The sequence below is a fragment of the Ovis canadensis genome, chromosome 15 (assembly GCF_042477335.2).
Source record: "Ovis canadensis isolate MfBH-ARS-UI-01 breed Bighorn chromosome 15, ARS-UI_OviCan_v2, whole genome shotgun sequence".
Taxonomy (NCBI): domain Eukaryota; kingdom Metazoa; phylum Chordata; class Mammalia; order Artiodactyla; family Bovidae; genus Ovis; species Ovis canadensis.
Genome location: NC_091259.1, coordinates 61,600,237 through 61,620,995, shown reverse-complemented (window position 1 = coordinate 61,620,995; position 20,759 = coordinate 61,600,237). Strand labels below are relative to the sequence as shown.

The 20,759-nt window shown below is 50.2% G+C and overlaps 2 protein-coding genes and 2 non-coding genes across 5 annotated transcripts; 1 reads left to right on the top strand and 3 right to left on the bottom strand.

Annotated features, from left to right (window-relative positions):
• Window positions 1-565: 565 nt before the first annotated feature.
• On the top strand, window positions 566-10,673 carry KLHL35 (kelch like family member 35). 2 transcript variants are annotated; one of them, XM_069553139.1, is made up of 8 exons: window positions 566-1,326; window positions 3,879-4,751; window positions 5,713-5,897; window positions 6,575-6,693; window positions 7,569-7,757; window positions 9,001-9,189; window positions 10,124-10,308; window positions 10,425-10,673. In XM_069553139.1, the coding sequence occupies exons 1-8, from the start codon at window positions 1,319-1,321 to the stop codon at window positions 10,564-10,566; spliced, it is 1,890 nt and encodes a 629-aa protein (XP_069409240.1). In that variant the 5' UTR covers window positions 566-1,318; the 3' UTR covers window positions 10,567-10,673. The 2 variants fall into 2 exon arrangements, with proteins under 2 accessions (XP_069409240.1, XP_069409241.1); XM_069553140.1 differs by lacking the exon at window positions 10,425-10,673 and having other exon boundaries at window positions 1,179-1,326; window positions 10,124-10,397.
• A 4,210-nt stretch (window positions 10,674-14,883) lies between these two features.
• Window positions 14,884-19,560, bottom strand: RPS3 (ribosomal protein S3). Its single transcript, XM_069553155.1, has 7 exons — window positions 19,473-19,560; window positions 18,506-18,636; window positions 18,141-18,234; window positions 17,166-17,260; window positions 15,932-16,119; window positions 15,306-15,502; window positions 14,884-14,957 (listed from the first exon to the last, which is right to left on the bottom strand). Exons 1-6 carry the CDS (start codon window positions 19,500-19,502, stop codon window positions 15,309-15,311), a joined length of 732 nt encoding a protein of 243 aa, XP_069409256.1. The 5' UTR covers window positions 19,503-19,560; the 3' UTR covers window positions 14,884-14,957; window positions 15,306-15,308.
• On the bottom strand, window positions 15,615-15,758 carry LOC138421433 (small nucleolar RNA SNORD15). The gene has a single exon (XR_011249510.1). It is a non-coding gene; the product is annotated as a small nucleolar RNA SNORD15 (small nucleolar RNA).
• On the bottom strand, window positions 18,782-18,931 carry LOC138421434 (small nucleolar RNA SNORD15). Its single transcript, XR_011249511.1, has one exon. It is a non-coding gene; the product is annotated as a small nucleolar RNA SNORD15 (small nucleolar RNA).
• Window positions 19,561-20,759: the final 1,199 nt, after the last annotated feature.

The window sequence follows — 20,759 nt, the reverse complement described above, 5'->3', positions numbered from 1 at the left end:
CTCCCCCAGGCCTCAGGGCACATGCTTAGCCACTGACCCCTCCCATTACAATTCCTTCCACTAACTCAGCCAGCCTGAGCGTTGCTGGGGCGGGTTCCAACAGGATCCCAGTTTCACCCACTCCACTCCACATGGCACATGGCTTTCACAAACCCCTCTTGATTTCACAGCACCCTGGTAAGACGAAGCCGGAACCACAACTAGACTACCAATCCTGTTGAAATGAAGAACCAAGGCTAAGGGTTGGGCAGTTATCCGCCTGGAGCTGCACGCAGAATCCCGGCAGAGCCAGGGCCAGGTCCCAGGTGTCCTGCCCCATCCAGGTTCTTGTCCAGGCAACCTCCCCAGAGTCTGCTGCCCTCTTCCATGAAGGCAAATCCCCCCTTGCCTGCCCCAAAGACACCAGGCCCAATGGCCCTGCATAGAGGCAGCAAATGATCAGACACCTACCCAGGGCGCCACCTCTCTCTGGCTCCAGGACTCCAGGCCGGCCCAGAGCTGCCTTGTTCTCTCCCCCACACCCACCACGCCTGCCTGACTGTACTCCAAGGGTGGGTACACCGTTGAGTGAAAGCCATCTCAGCTCATACCATGCCACAGAGCCAGGGACCATACGCTGTCCACACACACAGTCCACGAGACACAGCCCCCTGTTGTATGCAGACACACCCCTGTCACAGAGATGAACAATCACACAGAGATGCAGACAAAGACAGGGACATGCAATGCCTGTAACCAGATACACAAAGTCCCACAATGACATGTCTGCTGTAAAGCAGGAACACAGACACTGCACAGTCACAGAGGCAGGAGGAAAACCTAGACCTCTAAGCTGCGCAGGTGCATTCTTAGTCACATCTGCCCCAATGCCACACGGTCACCACATCCCCATGCACTCCCACACGCACATACAAGTACCCTGGAACACCTGCACGCACACACACACCCTCACATCCACGTATCACTCAAGGGCACAACCAGCGCCAGATCACCCCCAATCTGGGCACATGGATCCCAGAGTTGCACAGTCAATCCTACACCTACTCCCAGCTCCTCCTTCTCCCCCTCCCAGGGCTGGTCCAAGAGCAGAACAAAAGCCCAGTGTCCCCTCCTCCCCTTCCCCCTTAACTCTCCCCTCCCCCCCACTCCCCCCCCACCGACCAGCGTCCATCCCCTTTGTCCTCCTGCAGCTGAGCCTGAGCGGGAGTCCAGGCAGAGTGGCAGGGACATTGCACCCAGGCTGCCAGGGGTGCAGGCGGCAGGACAAACAGGAGTGGTCAGTGCAGGAGCAGCAGCTGCAGAGTGCCCAGGAGAGGTCATGGCCAGGTAAGTGCCAGGTACAACTGGGGACTTAGGCAGCAGCGCTGCCCTGGCTGTGTGGTGTCTACAAGTCTGAGTGTGTGTGTGTAGGTGTGGGTGTGAGTGTGAAAAAGAGGGTGACATGTCAATTTCTAGGGGCTGGGTACCTCAGTCTGTGTCAGGACCCTCAGTTTGAGGTACCTAGAATCTTAGCTGGGATGAGAGAAAACTGAATCAAGCCCTGCCCAGGGAACCCTACCTTTCATGTTCCAGTGGGGCATTCTTCAGCCCCCAGACGGGAAATCCCTAGGGTGGAAACTCGGTCTGATGTGTCAGGGTGTTCTAAGTGCCAGTGCCGTAAACAGTAGGAGAATGAATGAAAAAACACTGCTGCACTTCCCCCAAGGGGACTCCCTCCCTCTCCCCTTGTGCCAGGACATCTCTGCAGAGAGAAGTCCTTCCTGACGCTGATGAGATCTGCCTTCTTGGATCTTAGCTCAGAGTGTGGCTGCCTTCTCAACCAGTGGAGAACAGAATGAGGGCAGCGTGCTCCCATGACCCCTCCCAGCTCCTGCCAGTGTCCCGGGCTGCTCCTGAGACATGCCCCCACTTTGGCAAGTGTGGCTGAGCCACGGGGCATGCAGAGTGCGTTCAGGGCTCAGCCCCTCTACTTGGGCAAAGTAGTTAATTTGCTGGGACCCTGCCCACCATGGAGCTCATTTCCTTTGATGCTAAGACAGGGGATCCACTAGCAAGGATGGCCCAGGCATAAACAGTGAAAGCCAGACTGACTACTAAGCAAGCTCTGACTCCCAGGGCAAAGCAGGCTCAGAGGAGGCATGGCAGCTGGGATCAGGAGAATGGAGGGAAGGACAAGGAGCAGAGAGCAGACGTCTGCTCCCCTAGAGTAAGTGGCCACATAAAGGAGTGAGCCCCCTGTCCCTGGAGGTATGGAAGCAGAGGCTGCATGTTCATAATGGCCAAATTATAAGCAATTCGTTACAGCCCTTCAGGCTACAGAATGCTTTCACAGACACCCCTCCTTTGACCCTCACAGCAACCTCTGAAGGGCAGGTTCTATCTATGTGACTGCTTCCTCATGACAAACTTAAAAAAGAAAAGGAAGAGTCTGAAGAAACTTCAGGTTTTTGAGGATCAAATGAAATTATGTACATAAAAGCAACTAACATGTGATGTGCTCCCTTCCTCCCGGGTAAAAGTATGTAAGGAAACATTTGTTCAGTTGGTACTATAAACCTAGCACTTCTCATACATTCCATTTAACAGTCACCAGGTCACAACCACTGCACAAGGGAGGCATTTATGACCCTGTTTCACATGAGGAAACTAAAGGGCAGGTGTTGCACAGGTCGCACAGTGAGCGAGTCAGTGGCAGAGGCAGGATCGGCACCTGGATTAGTCCTTAGAGCCAGTGTTCCCACCACCTGCCACAGGGCTTCCTAGAGAACAGAGAACTTACCAGAAAGAGGGTCAACTTCCCTCCCAGGCCGGGCTCTTAACCTCATGCCTTCTTTCCCTCGGTCTTTGCACAGGCTGTTCCCTCAGCTGGAGACTTCCTCCCTCCCACTCCTTTTCCTTCACCTGGCTAATTCTATCTCTTCTTCTGTCTCTTCTCAAGGATGCCTTCCCTGACTCCCCTCCAACTGGGTGCAGTGCCCCTTCTTAGATCCCCTAATGCTCTGTATTTCCTCAGGGGATCCCACCTCAATGGAAGCTCCAGGAGAGCAGGGACAATCTTGTTCACTGCCTTTCACAGAATAAACACCAGCTCAATATATTCACTCGACCTTGAGCAGGCACTAACTGAGCACCCACTATGGGCCAGATCCTGTACTCTTGGGGGAGGGGCAGATATTAACTAGAATAATCAGCGTGTGGTTAATGGGGAGCACCTACAGAGATCCCTAGGCGAGCAGATGGGATGAGGAGAGGGGGTTAGCGCCTACTTCCCCCAAACATACTGGATCTTTGTGAGGTCACCAGAATTCCTTGACCAAAGGCTGCAGCTCCTGTCAGAGGGCTCTCATACAGGTATTTTGTATAGTTCCCAATAACCTCCCAGCCCTCTGCCTTTAGACCTTGGGAGGTAAAGTCTCCTGGCTGTTGGTAGCCACGCGGCATTGCTTTATCCTTTGCAGGAGTCCCAAAGCACGGCCTATGCTTTTGTAAATCCTCCCTTTATTAGAGTCTTCTTAAATTACCCGTTAAAAGTATGCCATCTGTCTCCCGCTGAGACTGACAGGGAAAAGCTTAGCGAGCCTGAAGCACAGGAAGAGCAATATGGCTGAAGTGGGTAAGTGGGGTTGGAGATGGTACAACTACGGGTCTAGCCTGTTGGGTAAGCAGGGACCAGCTCTTTGAGGCCATTTGGAATCTCGATGGGTATATGGAAGGGAGTGCGGTTGCATGACTGGGGGGAACACATGTTAAGATCGTGTGCACCTGCCTGGGTAAACTAGCGAACTAAAGAAGGAATGATGGAAGAGGGGCCTCTTGTCCTCTAGCAGGGCCCCAGCCAGGTGGGTTTGCCGACGCTGACTGTGTTTTTTGCCCGGCAGGATGCTGAACGGCCCGGTGTTGGAGGAGTCGGAGTGGGGCTCCGAGGCGCCATGCGCGGGGTCCTGCCACGCGCAGCGTGTCCTGCAGACCCTGAACGCGTACCGGCGGAGCGGCATCCTCACCGACGTGGTGCTGCGAGCCGGCGGCCGCGACTTCCCGTGCCACCGCGCGGCACTTAGCGCGGGCAGTGCCTACTTCCGCAGCTTGTTCGCGGCCGGGCGGCCAGAGCGTGGTCTGGCCGTGGTGCCCGTGGTGACCGAGGCGCCAGGCCCCGCCGGGACAGCGGTGGCGACGGCCTTGGCCGTAGTGCTCGACTACGTGTACTGCGCGGGCGTGCGGTTGCGCGCCGAGGACGAGGCGGCCGCGGTGCTGGCGCTGGCTGAGCGGCTGGGCGTGGCGGGCCTGCGTGAGGCCTGCGCGCGCTTCCTCGAGGGTCGCCTGCGCGCCGCTAACAGCCTGGCGCTGCGCCGCGTGGCCGCCGCCTTCTCCCTCGCCTCTCTGGCTGAGCGCTGCGGCCGCGTGCTGCGCCAGGCGTTCGCCGAAGTGGCGCGCCACGCTGACTTCTTGGAGCTGACGCCTGACGAGGTGGCAGCGCTGCTGGCAGACCCGGCGCTGGGCGTGGCGCATGAGGAGGCCGTGTTCGAGGCGGCCATGCGCTGGGTGCGCCACGACGCGCCGGCCCGCCGCGGCCAGCTGCGGCGCCTGCTGGAGCACGTGCGACTGCCCCTTCTGGCGCCCGCCTACTTCCTGGAGAAGGTGGAGGCCGATGAGTTGCTGCAGGCCTGCAGCGAGTGCCGCCCGCTGCTTCTAGAGGCCCGCGCCTGTTTCATCCTGGGCCGCGAGTCTAGCGCACTTCGAGCCCGGCCGCGGAGGTATGCCTCCCGCCCTGCCTTACTCAGGCATTCTTCAGCAGCTCGCACAATCCTCCACCGTCCTTTAATCCTATCACTTGATCATGCCTCTTGAATGAGATTGTCATACACTCAACAGACATTTCATAGGCTTGATTCTGGGTCCTTGAAAAATTCTCATGTACAAACTGTCCCGTGTAGTCTCCGGAGTGATTTGGAGACACCCTTTAACCTCAGGGAGCGCGGTCTAGTAAGGGGTTAAAATAGGCTGGGGAAAAATGAAAGAGGCATACTCCCACCCCTGGAACATCAGACCAAAGACTTTGGGTGGAGTAGTTAGGATGGTCTGTCGCTCTCGAAGGAATAAGGGACAGTCTGTCTTAGTCATCAATGTATCTCCAACAGTAAGCTCAGGGCCTGGAACAAGAGTACAAGATGTTCAGTATTTGTCAAAGGAATTAGGTAGGAACTGGCTAAAGGGTTTAATAATTCTGGTGGAGTCAGAAGTCTGAGGGGTCAATGGGAGGGGAGAATGCTTTGCTAAAAGGGTGTGTACCTTGGTTCAATGGATTTCGTGATTAGGGGATGATGGGTTTAGGAGACGGTATGGTTATAGGAGGAGGGACACGGCAAAATTACTCCCCGATGGAGGTAAAGAGAATGGGCTTGAATTCTAGCTCTGTTACTTTCAGCTATATAACCTTTGGAAAGCCAAAGTCGATTAAACAAGATAACTTTTCTAAGTAAGGGTGAGGGCTTTGTAAGCATTCTTTTCCTGTAACTTAGAGATCAGCAACATGGGGTCAGGAGTAATGATCCTCTTCCCCTCAATAGCCAGAGGGGAGGTTGAAAGTGGTAGAGTCCAACATGGGGAGGATGGGGAGCAGAAGGGGAGCAGGACCACATAGTGCAGTCTATGAGAGGGTGAAAAGGCTGAAACTTGGGTGTAGCTTAACCAGCATTGGGTTTGTCCCCCTGCCAGATTCATGGACCTAGCTGAAATGATCGTGGTCATCGGTGGTTGCGACCGAAAGGGGCTCCTGAAGCTGCCCTTCACCGACGCCTACCATCCAGACAGCCGGCGCTGGACCCCGCTGCCCAGCTTGCCCGGCTATGCTCGCTCAGAGTTTGCAACATGTACTCTCCGCAATGACATCTATGTTTCTGGTGAGGGTGGAGGCCATAAATGGAGTCCCACAGGATTGGCTCATCATTTCGTGCCCTCTGTTTTTCCTCCAACCAGATCCTTTTGATAACCTACAGTTGTTGATACTGTAGAGGTGGGCTTCCCTCATAGCTCAGTCGGTAAAGAATCTGCCTGCAATGCAGGAGACCTGGGTTCGATCTCTGGGTCAGGAAGATCCTCTGGAGAAGGAAATGGCGATCCACTCCGGTATTCTTGCCTGGAAAATCCCATGGACAGTGGAGCCTGGTGGGCTGCAGTCCATGGGGCCCGACTTAGGGACTAAACCACCACCACCATGCTGTAGAGGTACTGCAGAGCCAATCGCTGGTGTGACTCCACCCTTATTCAGCAGTGTTTACTTCAATTCAGATTAGTATTAGCCACTTCTCTTTATCTAGCCCACCATGTGCTGTGCATTATGCTAAGCAGCTTATATTAGTTAATTCCCATGACAACACAATTTTATAGGGAGTCAACAATTTCCCTGTTGTCATGGCACAATGGCAAAGATCGATTTGATTCCAGTGGACTGTGCCCTCCCTGAGATTTGGGCCCTAGAGATTCAGAGAATAAAACACAGCCCTTGCTCTCCCGGAGTGCCCTGGGGATAGGGGATAGCAAGAGGGCCTGGGGACAACAGCTGCTTCTCTCCCCCTAGGAGGCCACATCAACAGCCGTGATGTGTGGATGTTCAGCTCCCATCTGCACACCTGGATCAAAGTGGCCTCGCTGCGCAGGGGCCGGTGGAGACACAAGATGGCGGTGGTGCAGGGGCAGGTAGGGGCGCCTCGCCGCTGCCACCCTGGGCCCAAGGCAGAGATTTGCAGCCTTCTCGGGGAGGGCCCTCTAGGATCCTCTCTTTTTAAGAAGGGATCTAGGGCACCTAAAAGAAAAAGAACTTGCTCCAAGTTGCTTAATAATGGTAATGCTAATAAAAATAGCAATGACAGTACAGTCTGGTAGTCAGGAGGTCAAGGGTGTGGGCTCTGGGGTCAAAGAACCTAGGTTTGAATCTTGACTCTGCCACTTAAGACCAACCACAAAAAAAAAAAAAAAAACAACTGCCAATTATCTTTGTAAGTTACACCCCAAGTTCAGAAATACAAATAAAATGGGTCAGTGAAGTTAGGTGGTAAACCTTTAAGAAATTACTAGCTATTTTTATAGTATTTCTATAGTAATTTTTATAGCTGTCCATAAGCATTAACTTGGTGCCAGTTATTTTGCAGATCTTATCCACATTTGGGCTTCCCTGGTGGCTCAGAGGTTAAACCGTCTGCCTGCATTGCAGGAGACCTGGGTTTGATCCCCGGGTCAGGAAGATCCCCTGGAGAAGGAAATGGCAACCCACTCCAGTATTCTTGCCTGGAGAATCCCATGGACGGAGGAGGCTGGTGGGCTACAGTCCATGGGGTCGCAAAGAGTCGGAAACGACTGAGCGACTTCACTTCACTATCCACATTCAATACCCATCCTAGAAACCAGTCCGCATTAATAGAGGAAAATCTAAGGGAGGATCAGTAATGGCCGGGGCAGAGGCGGAGCCAGGAGCTGGGATGCTCCCTGGGTGGGACAGTTTCTCCACACCCAGCCTGCGGCTGTGGGGCGGAGATGCAGGCAGCCCTGACTCAAGGTGACCTCCTCGTCCACAGCTGTTCGTAGTGGGCGGCTTCGATGGTCTGCGTCGACTGCGCAGCGTGGAACGCTACGATCCCTTCTCCAACACCTGGGCGTCCGTGGCCCCGCTCCCCGAGGCAGTAAGCTCAGCCGCTGTGGCCCCCTGCGCCGGCCGGCTCTACGTGATCGGGGGCGCTGGGCAGGATGGCGTCAGCACCAACAAGGTGGGCCAGCAGAGCGCGGGGGAGGCCTGCTGCGTGCCCGGAGCAAAGCTACCTCTTTCATGTCTTTGTCCATTTTCTTGATTTAATCGACAGCACTGAGTCATCCTCCCCATATTTCAGGCAAGGAAATGAATTCAGAAAAAGGACTCCAAGGTCACACAGTAGGTCTGGACCTGAATGTTTGGCCTGGGGCCATATGGGTTTCAAAGATTTAAAAACTTAAGTGAGGGCAATGGTAGTTAAAATGCTCTTCCTCCATTCGAAAATATAATACACTTATTATTGCAAATTTAGAAAACAGAAATAGAAACCATAATCTCATCAGGTAAGGATAACTACTGCTATTAATATTTGGTACATTGTCTTCCAGGCTTCCTCTGAATTAACTTTTGCTTTTCTGTTTCAATTTTACATTCCACTAGTAAAATTTTCTATCCTGCTTTTTCTTCTTCAAAGTATAAGTACTTCCTACATGCTTAGAAACTCTTCACAGCTATCATTTCGATGTCTGTGTAATAGTCTACTGGGTGGCTGAATCATAGTCTATCAAATTCTCCATCTATCAAAAAATGTACAAATTTTGTACATTTAGGCTTTTTGTGAACAAAACATTGTGGCAGCTTCCTCCCTGCCCTGATGGCCTCACAGGAATGTGGCCCTAAGATCTAACTTTCCAAAACTAGGCCTCTCACTAAAGTTCCACTCCCACACACCTTCCTGGTGTGCTTCCTGGGCTGGCTGGGGGAATGCCCTTTAGCACCTTCTTGTGCAGCAGTTCGAACATTCAGAAATTGTGGAGGGCATAAACACCTGTGGGCCTAGGAGGCCTATAAGACAGCTATAGGAATGGGGGCGGCAAGACACCCCAGCTGGAACCTTGTCACGACCTCAGCACACCAGAAAGGAGAAAGAGGGTTGACAGTTTGTGCAGCCAGGAATGCATCTCCATAGGGGACCTGCTCTGAGAACCCTGTACAGCGCTAATGCAGACAGTACTTCTACCTCCTGGGACACAGACCTCTTCCTGGACCTTGAAAGATGAGAAAACTTTTGACAACAGGAGTCCAGGGAGAGGGGCTAGAATGTGGAACCAGGCAGAGCACACTTGCGGGGAGGGACCCAAGCTCACAACTGGTGGACATAGGCAAATGTGCTGAATGAGCGCCCCCAACAGAGAAGTGGAGGTGTGGGCAGCAGGGCAGTTAGGGGCTGAGGCCTCACCACTGCCACTCCTGCCCCTCAGGTGCAGTGCTTTGATTCTAAGGAGGACCGGTGGAGCCTGCGGTCACCGGCTCCCTTCTCACAGCGGTGCCTTGACGCTGTCTCCCTGGAGAACACCATCTATGTGGTTGGTGGCCTTATGAGCAAAATCTTCACCTACGACCCTGGCACAGATGTCTGGGGGGAGGCAGCTGTCCTCCCCAGCCCTGTGGTGAGTGGAGGCTCCTGGGTACAGCCCTGGCACTGGTTCCATTGAGGAGGGTAGAGACTCACTTCTAAGGATCTGGATCTCAGAGGTAGTGAGTCTGACTCCATGTTAGGTGGTGTTACATGTTCTCTAGTTTGGTCCTTACAATGATAATCAGCCTTGGGCTTCAAAGGTAGGAAGACTGGCCTTAGAGAGGTTGAGGCCACCAGCAACGCCACGTGAGGCAGAACCTGGAATCCCAGCCCCGAAGTGCTGTAGCTTTGGACGGGGAGCTTGGTCTCAGTGGCCCTGCAGTCTCTCCTGCTCTGTAGGCCACTACCTGGTAGCTTCTTGTGGGAGGAGGAAGGAGGCGGAGAGGGGCTTTGCTGAGTTCCCTTGCCTCACTGGTGTTAGAGAAGGGAGGTGCTCGGCCCTCGGATGTTCTGCCTCTGCATTCCTTGCCCCTCCTCACTGTTCTGTTTCCTCTCCAAAGCTCCTGAGAGTATCTAGGGATGTGGATGGATTGGTGGTCCTTGCCAGTTCTGATCTCCAACAATTCTAGGAGCCTAAGATTTCTGGCTTCTCTGAGATCCGAAGATGGTGGTGGTGGTAATTACTGTTATTGGAGTGCTTACTATAATCCAGGCACTACGTAAAATGCTTTATGTGCTTTCTCATTAAGTTAAAGGAACGTTATGAAGAAGGTACTGTTATTCTTACTTGGCAGGTGAGGAAACTGAGGCCCAGAGAGGTGAAATGACTTGTCTAAGGTCATTCATTTAGTAAAGGTCAGGCCAGAGCTTGAAGTCAGGTCCATCCAATTCCTACTTCTCTACTATCCAGACTGTCTGCTCATACTCTGTGGGTCAAGGTTTTGTTGTCTGGCCTATCCAGTTAGGGACAGAGGGAGCCCCTGGCCGGACCACATAGCTAATTGTCTTTTCGTCTGTCCACCCAGGAAAGCTGCGGCGTGACTGTGTGTGATGGGAAAGTCCACATCCTCGGCGGGCGGGATGATCACGGGGAAAGCACCGACAGGGTCTTCACCTTTGACCCCAGCAGTGGGCAGGTGGAGGCCCAGCCGTCCCTGCAGCGCTGCACGAGCTCCCATGGCTGCGTCACCATCGTCCAGAGCCTGGGCAGGTGACTCATACTTGAGGCAGGAGGTGGGAGGGGAGGGAGAACTCAGGCTCACCACTGCTCCCCTTATGACACCTCCATGTAAACAGCATCTTAACTTACTGCCCCTTTTCTTATAGAAATAAAACCTTCTTCAAAGGTCGAGTCTGTATTCCAGCTCAAGCCTCCTTTGCCTGGAGAAGTAATGCCCAATATCTGCTCCCTGCTATGACTCTTTACAAAGCACTTCAGCACTTCATGTTACTTCATTTACCTTTGTAATAACAGTATGGACATTTTAAAGAATCATGAAATATTTCATGCATAAAAAGAAATATATTTTGTACAGTTTAAGAATTCTAATAAATATCTGTGTTCCCACAACCTAACTTAAGAAATAGATCATTACAAATGCCTTTGTAGGTCCCCCTATTTCCCAATCCATCCCTTCCCACGTTCCTCCCAGGCACAGTCACTATTCTTGTTTCAAATTGTGCTAAGTCACTTCTGTCATGTCCAACCCTCTGTGACCCTATGGACTGTAGCCCACCAGGCTCTGTCAATGGGATTCTCCAGACAAGAATACTGGAGTAGGTTGCCATGCCCTCCTCCAGGGCATCTTCCAGACCTAGGGATCGAACCTGCATCTCCTATGTCTCTTGCATAAGAGATGTGGGTTCTTTAATACTAGAGCCAACTGGGAAGCCCATATTTCAGATTATCAAGTTTAAAAAAAAAAAAAAACTTTTAGTCAGCTAGTTACTAATATCTGTAAGATAAGAAGGCTCTCCCAAGGCCACATACTTAGTAGAAGGCAGAATATATAGCCCACAGATTTCATGAAGCTTCAGAATCTAAGAGGAACTTCTGGTCAGAATGCTTCTCCCTTTCTAAACCATCCTCTCCAATTTAACCACCTAGCCCTGCTAGCTCAGATGGTAAATAATCTGCCCGCAATGCAGGAGACCCAGGGTTCGATCCCTGGGCTGGGATGATTCCCTGGAGAAGGAAATGGCAGCCCATTCCAGTATTCTTGCCTGGAGAATTCCATGGACAAAGGAGCCTGGCAGGCTACAATCCATGGGGTCACAGAGAGTCAGACATGATTGAGCAACTAACACTTTCAGTGATGGATAAAATAAAAATCAGACAACTAAAAAGAGGCATAAGCTCATAAGTAAGCAAACATGTCTGAGGACCAGAAACAGAACTGTAAAACACAAGGCAGAAGCTCAAGCTTCTAGATTCAGACTCTGGGATAAAGGTGTTAAAAACAGATTCCAAACCCAGGCTCACTGCTATAAGCCTGGTCCAAGGTGGGGCTCCTCCATTCATGAAAGAAGCTGAAACAAAACAAAGACAGTTGCAGAACCCTGAGCAGACTTGGGGTCAAGGCTCACAGCAAACTGGAAGCCCAGGGTAGTGGGCACCAGTGTCACAGGCCTCTGAGACACCAATGAGTCCAGCTCTGCATCTGGACGTGCCACCGCCCCAGCATAAACGGGGGTCACAAGCTCTTGATGCCATTATAAATAGCTGGGTTGGCTGGGGCTCTGGGGCAGCAACATAAAACTGTCGGGTCGGGAGGGGTGAGCCCAGTGGAGGATAAAGAGGGAACAAAGGATGGACGCCACAGATTCTGAGGCAAGGCCCAGCAGAGCTGGCAGGCCCCATCTGGGACTCCCCTTATTTGCACTCAGATTGCCTTTTGAAGAGCTATCATCTGCTCCTCTATCCCCTTCAGTACAGGGCAGCCCCATGCTGTTCTCCATCTTCCAAAGCCCCAGGGCCCTGTCTGCATGCTCTCTCCAGCTGGGGCTGGCCCATCACACCCAGCACAAAGGCCTGGGTCCCAGCTGAGCTCCTACCCTCCGATTATCCCAGATTAGGGACCCTGTGACCATCTGGACATGCTGATAATGGCAAAAGGGGAGGGCAGTGGGATAGAGGCCTAGCTTCAGAGCCTGCCTGCTCCCACCCAGTGGAAAACACCAGAACAAGGCAAAGAAGGTGCTCTATTGCCTACCCAGGTAAAAGCCAGGGCAAGCTTTCCCCAGAGACATGGGCATCTTCCCCAGGCTTAACAATTCTGTCTAGCTAGGCAGACTGCCCAGTTTCTCCCATGATGGCCATTTGCCCCAGTGCTTGCTTATGCCAAGTGCCAATGCTCTTTCCTGCTGTTGAGGAGGGTGTCAGGCCTGGGCAGACCTAACACCCTCCACCCCAGACAGGGTATTGTCCCTGATCTTATGGACTTGGAACTTGACGAGGGGAGACATAGTGCTTATCCCTGGAGAGGCTCACAGGAACACAAGCAATAGGTGACAGCCACAGCCACGTGTCCTAATGTCCTAGAACCACTGGTTAGACCATATATACAGGGTCCCCCGGCTCTCTGGGTTCCCAGATTGCCTGCCAAATTTGAGTTGTTATCATTCAGTAAGCTACATAACTGGAATTCTTAGTGGGCTTCAAAGGAACTAGGAAGACTTCATTTACTTCATACACAACAGAATAAAACTCGCTATCACACGATCCCTCTATGGACTCACTGGGTTCTTTTCCATTGACGGTTGCCCTGGGTCTTTGTTGCTGCACCCAGCCTTCTCTAGTTGCAGTGCCTTGCAGTGGTCTCTCTTGTAGGGCACAGGCTCCAGGAATGAGGGCTTCAGCGGTTGTGGTGCACAGGTTTAGCTGCTCTGCAGCATGTAAAATTTCCTGGATAAGGGATCAAACCCATGTCCCCTAACTGGCAGGTGGATTCTTACCCACTATACCACCAAGGAAGTCTTGGATTCAAAAGTCTAAAATGTATCTATGCTGTGTATTTACCCACCCATTAGTGTAGGAAAAAACTTAGTGTACATAGTTTCCCACCTGCTGTATCAGGCACCCCTGGAGGGCCTGAGGTGTATCCGCTGCAAATAAGGGATGTGCATGTGCAGGTACTACTGTACTTGTTAAAGAAGAAATAAAACTTTCATGAAATGTAAAAATCTTGTTTCTGAGGGAGAAAATAGAAAAAAATTACCTTCTGACATAGAAAATGTTGACTGTTAGTCACGTCTGACTTTTGTGACCCCGTGGACTGCAGCATGCCAGGCTTCCCTGTCCGTCACCAACTTCCAGAGCTTACTCAAACTCATCCATCAACTTGGTGATGCCATTCAACCATCTCATCCTGTCCTCCCCTTAACCTGCCTTCAATCTTTCCCAGCATCAGGTGGCCAAAGCATTGGAACTTTACCATCAGTCCTTCCAATGAATATTCAGGACTGATTTGTTTTAGGATTGACTGCTTTGATCTCCTTGCAGTCGAACAGACTCTTAAGTCTTTTCCGACACCTCAGCTCAGCTCAAACACTCAGCTCAGCTCAAACACTCCAATTTTCAGCAACCACCTCTCTCGACCCTTTACAGAAAACTTACTTCAGCTTGAGAAAGGACTCACTCCTGGACATGTGCCACCACCGAGTAACGGGAATGTTTTGGTATTCAGGCTCTAGTTCCTAGCCACAAGATGAAATATACATACATGAGCCCATTCCATGGAACACAGTAAACAGTGATTAACACAACAGCTATTCCAGTGGTTGGAGAATTCTAGAGGGGAGTACTTTTACCACTGAGACATGGTTTCAATTCCACTAACACTGACAAAAACAACTAAGGTATTACCGTCTAGACAGTAGAAACATCCAATGCTCTGTTAAAAAGGGGACAACACAGATGTCAGTATGCTCTCAACCTAATTCACTACCCTTAGTCTTGTAGGATTTTCATGCCAGCCTGTCCCTCACGAGTCTCACCTGAATAAATGAAGACAATCCAGTTTCTTATAAATACATACCAGTATGTTGCTGCTGCTGCTAAGTCGCTTCAGTCGTGTCTGTCTGACTCTGTGCGATACCACAGACAGCACCCCACCAGGTTCCCCCATCCCTGGGGTTCTCTAGGCAAGAACACTGGAGTGGGTTGCCATTTCCTTCTCCAATGCATGAAAGTGAAAAGTGAAAGGGAAGTCCCTCAGTCATGTCTGACTCTTAGCAACCCCATGGACTACAGCCTACCAGGCTCCTCCATCATGGGATTTTCCAGGCAACAGTACTGAAGTGGGGTGCCATTGCCTTCTCCACATATCAGTATAAAACTTTAAAAATCATCAGACTGAACGGTAGTTAATTTAAGTACCCTTTATACTTTCCTAGAGGATAATGGTTAAGAGAACAAGGACACAGAGATGTAGATTCTGATCACAGCTCTATAATGCTTAGGTGAACCTACTTCTGAACATCAGGCTCTTCAGCATTTGCTTTCCTTTAACCCTGAATTTCAAGTTGAGGCAATCAAGGTGCTGTCCTGTTAATATATTATCAGTCTTCACCATCACCAGATTTACTCCCCACAAGGACAGGGTTTGGTTACTTCCGCTTGGGTTCTCTCATTCTGCCCCTCTCCCCACACTGAAACCAACAGGATTTTTAAGGAAAGCACAGAAACACTGTGAACCAGGCAGTCCTAAGAATCGATCAAGCAATGCTCCCACGGGGTGACATGACCCTCAGCCTGAATCCTAGATGCAGAGTCTGGTAGGCCACATGTCTTTTAAAAAGATTTTATTAAAGGTCTTTGCAGAGCAACATTCAGACTCCAGATCCAGCGGCCAAGGAGACCTAAAAGCAAACAAAGTACAGTAAGAACAGAAAATTCACCTGAGTATCGGGTCTGCATGGAAATTAATACACACAGAATATCTAGGAACAAACCACAACAGGCACTAGGCATAGGTGAGGCCTGTCACCATTTTAACGGATTGTGGGAGGAACAGCTAATTACTAGTAAGAGTGACCTGAAACTTTTGAACTAAAGAAGACAGTGCAAACACTCTTCCCAAAAGAATACCAGGGCTAAATGAATCCCTGGCTCCAATCTGAGTCCTCTCATGTAAAGCAAGTGTAACCTTTTTATTCACTAGGTGGAATACTGTTCCATTATGCCCCAAGAGGCCCTTACAGACATACCTATTATGCTGTGGGTACCGGCTGGGGCATGGCAGGCGGCTCTGGCTTCCCACCCTTCTGTTCAGAGATGGGAGTGGTGGGCAGTATTTCATCTTTGGGTTCCACAATGCTCACATGATCAGGCAGAGGCTTCTTAGGGCCAATCTTACCAGTTGGGTCCCAAGGCAGCATGATCTTTACCTTGATGCCCAGCACACCTAGAAGATGCCACAGTTAAGACCTACCTATAGTTCCACTGCCCCCCACTACACAACAGAACAGAGCAGAAGGAAGAGAAGAACAGGTTACTCAAGCATCCTGTGTCTGGCCCCTTCTCAGACAAATGCCTCTAATCAATCAATGAACAGGACACTTTGCAAAAGGAACCCATGCACAGCGCCACAGAACGTGGCACCGACAAGGACCGAGAGCAGAACGTGCCTTTTCTGACTCGTCATCGTATCATCACGGAAGGGTACACCGGTGGCTGAGACAAGGACAAACCAACTCTTCAATGAAGCAAACAATGAGCCCAAAGAGAACAAACATGTTCCACTACATTCCAGATTCCCCAAACACTGGAGAGCATATGTAAAACCACGTCTACCCATTCAGGCCCACTGCACCAAGCACTCCTGGCTACTCACCCTGTCTGAGCAGCACATGGCGCACGGCGGTGTCAACATAGTAGTTAACAGGGTCCCCACTGTGGATCATGAGGCCATCCACAAACTTCATGGATTTAGCCCTCTGTCCTCGAAGTTTCCCAGACACCACGACCTCGCAGCCTTTGGCCCCACTCTCCATGATGAACCGCAGCACGCCATAGCAGGCCCTTTGGGAGCACAAGAGACAGAGCGCCATGTGACATCACCAGACATGCCCACCCAACCCCACCCTCCTTCAAAACAGAACTCAGTCTGCACTTGAACACTTTCAATGTTCCTTTAATGTGAGTAAGTGTGACCAGAGCTTGACATCAAGTTCCTCCTAATCAAGCGCTTTCCAAACTTGGCTGAACACTATAGAATCGTCTCAAGGTCAAAACGAACCACTCAAACTTCACTGTGTGCAAAATTCACCTGGAGGGCTTATGAAGACAGCTTGCTGGGCTGTATTCCCCTCACTCCCCAATTCAGTGAGTCTGGGTTGGAAACGGAAAATGTTTATTTCTCATCAATTCTTACTGGCAACACTGATGCTGGCCCAGGCACCAAACTTACCACCATTGTACGTGGTGGAGATGGCAGTCAAACCGGGTATGCAGTCTTCTGCACATCCTTGCCTACAGCATTCCTCCCATGGGAACCTGTCTACAGCACAGCTTTCACATCCCTCCTCTGTTGAAAAACCTCCCAAGGTTCTGCATTAAGGATTAATGAATTCCCAACACCCAAGCAAGGCATTTTATTTACTCCAAGTAGTGAAATTACTCAAGGAACTGCCAGCTGAAATCTTATTAGCAAGCTCAGCTCCGGGGCCAATCTAACCACCTCATGTCCTCTGTTCCTCACATCACTATCTATAAATACCTACTGGGCATACCTGACTAGATTTTAAGCTCTCTTCTCAGCAATGAGTCTTCTCTCTTGAATCCCCAGAGTTACCACCACACAATGTATGTGAATGACTTCAACATGAACCCAAACCATTCCCCACCCCCATCCTACATTCATACTCCCACCGTGCTCTACTAACACCACTCGCTTTTTTAAACACTTGTCTTTACTAGTCTTTCTAACTAGGCTGCAACATGGATTGACAATGTCTTATTGTTAAAGCCCTCAGAGACTAGCTGAGCCTGTCAGAGTCCACTTACTAAATTAACAAAATAGCTGATATACTGATTCACAAAAGGACACAATTCATAAGGACTCTTACCTCCGCACAGCAAGGCCTCCTAGGAGTTTGTAACGCAGAGACTCTGCCTGGGCAATGGCACACAGTCCTCTTGTGGCTACCTTTTCAGCATAAAGCTTTAAAGAAAACAAGGCACATTCTTAAACTTGTTACACTCACCACCGTTTTCAACTAAAAATCAGCACATTCATGATTCAAGCAGACACCACTCTATGTATCACTCTATTTGTTCTCATTTAGTGGATGAGTGTGCAACCCCATTGGCTACAGCCCACCAGGGTCCTCTTCTTCTCCAGGCAAGAATACTGGTGTAGGTTACCATGCCCTCCTCCAGGAGATCTTCCTGACTCAGGGACTGAACCCGCGTCTCCTACATTGGCACGCAGATTCCTTACCAGTAAGCCACCTGGGAAGCCCTTCACTGTACTACCCAAGTATTAAAGCACTTCTAATGCCCACATCTAACAAACACTCAGGGACGTAGACTGAACTGAACCATTCCTCATTTTTCTCCCACCCCCACCTCTTTCCACAGCCAAATCATGGAGATCAATGGACAGCCAACCTCTCCTATGTATCATTACTAATTCCAAGATGGGTATAAACTGCTGCCAACTGCTTATTAAAAGACCTTCAACAAAATACCAATCCATTTGTAATACTCACTGATCACAAGTAAGCTTTCAGGGTGATAATATGAGTTTTCAGAAGTACCATCCTAAAGAGGGCTTCCCTGGTGGCTCAGATGGTAAAGAATCCGCCTGCAATGTGGGAGACCTGGGTTCAATCGCTTGGTTGGGAAGATCCCCTGGAGGAGGGCATGGCAACCAGCTCCAGAATTCTTGCCTGGAAGAATCCCCATGGACAGAGAAGCCTTGGGGCCATGGGGGTCACAAAGAGTTGGACACGACTGAGCGACAAAGCACAGCACAGCACCATCCTGAAGAGCCATTTCTAGCTCCAGAGTAGCCTCTGGCACAAGCCAGGATCACTCACCTCTACACTGCCTTCAGGGAAGCCGAATCTCTTCTGAACCACAGCAGTCAATTCCCGGATCCGCCGGCCCTTCTCACCAAGTACATTCTGTGTCCTGGGGAAAATGAAGAGTGACAATTCACAGCTCTCATAACATTACAGATGTAATTTTAAACCTTGCACACGTGTGGTAGTAAAAATCTAATTCATCTGACACAGGAAAGCATAAATTTTGGATGACAAGAACTAAGAGATTATCTTTTTTTTTAATGCAGCTTAAAAACTCATTCACTACGACTCAACTGTTGTTCTGCTACGTTTACAGAAGAAATCACCTTAGTGCAGACAACAATTACAGGTGATGGCCAGAAAAATGAATTTTTTACCTGGTGGCCAAGATAATGATCTCTGTCCTGGTTGGTGTAACTCGGACCTCAACTCCAGAGTACCCATCTTCAGCCAGCTCCCGAGTGAGAAACTCGTTCAGTTCAGCTTTGAAGATGCCATCAGCGACAAACTAACCAAAAGCAAAATGAAAATGAGGATCTGGACATGGGCTCAGGTTTCTAGCCCAGTCAATGCAACCCTAATCAAGATTCAACACCTCCAACCAACGACCCATCATTAATTATTTTGCCTTGTTCCAGAGAAAACAGAGCAACCCTTCTCAGACAAATGCCTCTAAGTCATCTTTTGGAAGTTAACTTTGACCCAGGCCCTTAAAACTGTGCCACAGAACGCGGCACAGGGTAGGGGTCACCTGGACAAAGAGAACACCTCCAGTCAGACTCGTCATCTCCTCTTCATTGAAGGGTTTTACATTATCAAACCGTTTCCCCCAGATCCCTTCCCTTATTTCCCCAGAACGTTTCCTTGACCCCAAGACAGAACAAGAAATTGTCAGTAACCTTCCCAACTGAGGTCCTTGGGGTCAGAAGCCTGCACCCAGACAAGCCTAGGAAGAAGGCAAGCGAACACTGCTACCTCCCTTTCTCAAAGCTATCATTAGATGAGGGAAAGGCTCATGCATTCAAAACATCACATTTAGTAACTTTACTAACTACTGACTAAGAAAGGCTCACAAGCGCTCCTCCACGGCAGGAGGAGCCCTCAGTGCTCATCTCTGCTCTCCGCCCGGAACCGGCAGAAATCCTTCTCTCCTATCCCAGCCATACCGCTCTCAGCAGCCACGGGCCTGCGCTCAATCCACCGCCATCCGCAGCCCACGGGAAAGCGACACAGTCCGGCCGCTGCCCCGGGTATAGCGAAGAGCTATAAGTCTCGCAATAGCACCCAGAAAGGCTCCTGACCCGCGAAACGCCACTTCCCTGCAACCGGGCCCCGGGATCTCACCTTCCTCTTTTTGGAAATTTGCACGGCCATCTTGCCGACGCGAGCCGCCGAAAGGAAAGGAAGTGGCAAGCGGGCGGAAGTGCGTATAAAGGTCGCTGTGCGACGACAAAGAACTGCGCGACGTCGACGCCTGTGAGCGCTCATGGGAAGTGTAGTTTTCACTTTGGTAAAAGGAAAGAGAAAAGCGCGGTGCAAGGGTTGATGCTTTTGAACTGTGAGGTGTTGGGGAAGACTCTTGAGAGTTCCTTGGACTGCAGGGAGGTCAAAGCAGTCAATCCTAAAGGAAATCAATCCTCAGTATTCATTGGAAGGACTGATGCTGAAGCTGAAGCTCCAATACTTTGGCCATCTGATGCAAAGAGCTGACTCATTGGAAAAGACCCTGATACTGCCTTCAGAAAGACTAAAGTCAGGAGGAGAAGGGCAGGACACAAAGGATGAGACGGTTGGATGGCATCACCGACTCAATGGACATGAGTTTGAGCAAGCTCCGGGAGATGGCGATGGACAGGCAAACCGGGCGTGCTGCAGCCCATGGGGTCGCAAAGAGTTGGACACAACTGAGCGACTGAACAACAACAATATCCAGAAACCTGGGCTTTCCAGGTGGCACTAGCGGTAAAGAACCCGCCTGCAAATGGAGGAGAGAGAGTGGTGAGGGGTCGATCATAGGGATGAGGGGTCGATCTCCAGGTCAGGAAGATCCACTGGAGGAGGGCATGGCAACCCACTCCAGTTTTCTTGCCTGGAGAATCCCATAGACAGAGGAGCCAATATCTCAATCAGAGCTTTAAAAATTCAGAGAAGTTTAGAGTCCAGTTCTCATCAGTTTAATTAGAGCCCAGTTCTCATCAGTTTAAAACCAAGTATAAACACACACTTATCTGCTAACTTTATTCTTTAATGAAAAAAAGTAAAAGCACTTTTGGGCTGAAAGCCCTCAGAGAAATTCACTGAGGCACCTATCTCTTCCAATTTGTGTCCACTTCCTCTGTTGCAAACTGATAATATATATATATAGTATGTATTAAATATTCTAAGGACTGTTTTAGGACTTTATATTATTAATTCATTACCTCTACCTCACGTTCATAAAGTATGTTACAGCTTGTAACAGAAGTCACGGTAATGGCTCACAATTCTTTTTCAATTAAAAAAAATCTCCCCTCACAGATTTTATTACAAAAAATTTCAAACATACAGAAAAGTTGGAATAACTATACAGTGTACACCCATATATGCATCCCTTAGGTGCTGCAATTAACATTTTTTTCTGTATTTGCTTTA

Excerpts from the sequence above, each read along its gene's own strand:
- KLHL35 (XM_069553139.1), top strand. Across the intron at positions 7,758-9,000 it reads ATGGCGTCAGCACCAACAAG|GTGCAGTGCTTTGATTCTAA; the intron begins GTGGGCCAGCAG and ends CCTGCCCCTCAG. Across the intron at positions 10,309-10,424 it reads ATCGTCCAGAGCCTGGGCAG|AAATAAAACCTTCTTCAAAG; the intron begins GTGACTCATACT and ends CTTTTCTTATAG.
- RPS3 (XM_069553155.1), bottom strand. The coding sequence starts at position 19,502 with ATGGCCGTGCAAATTTCCAAAAAGAGGAAG. Across the intron at positions 18,637-19,472 it reads AAATTTCCAAAAAGAGGAAG|TTTGTCGCTGATGGCATCTT; the intron begins GTGAGATCCCGG and ends GCTTTTGGTTAG. Across the intron at positions 16,120-17,165 it reads GGAGGCCTTGCTGTGCGGAG|GGCCTGCTATGGCGTGCTGC; the intron begins GTAAGAGTCCTT and ends GTGCTCCCAAAG.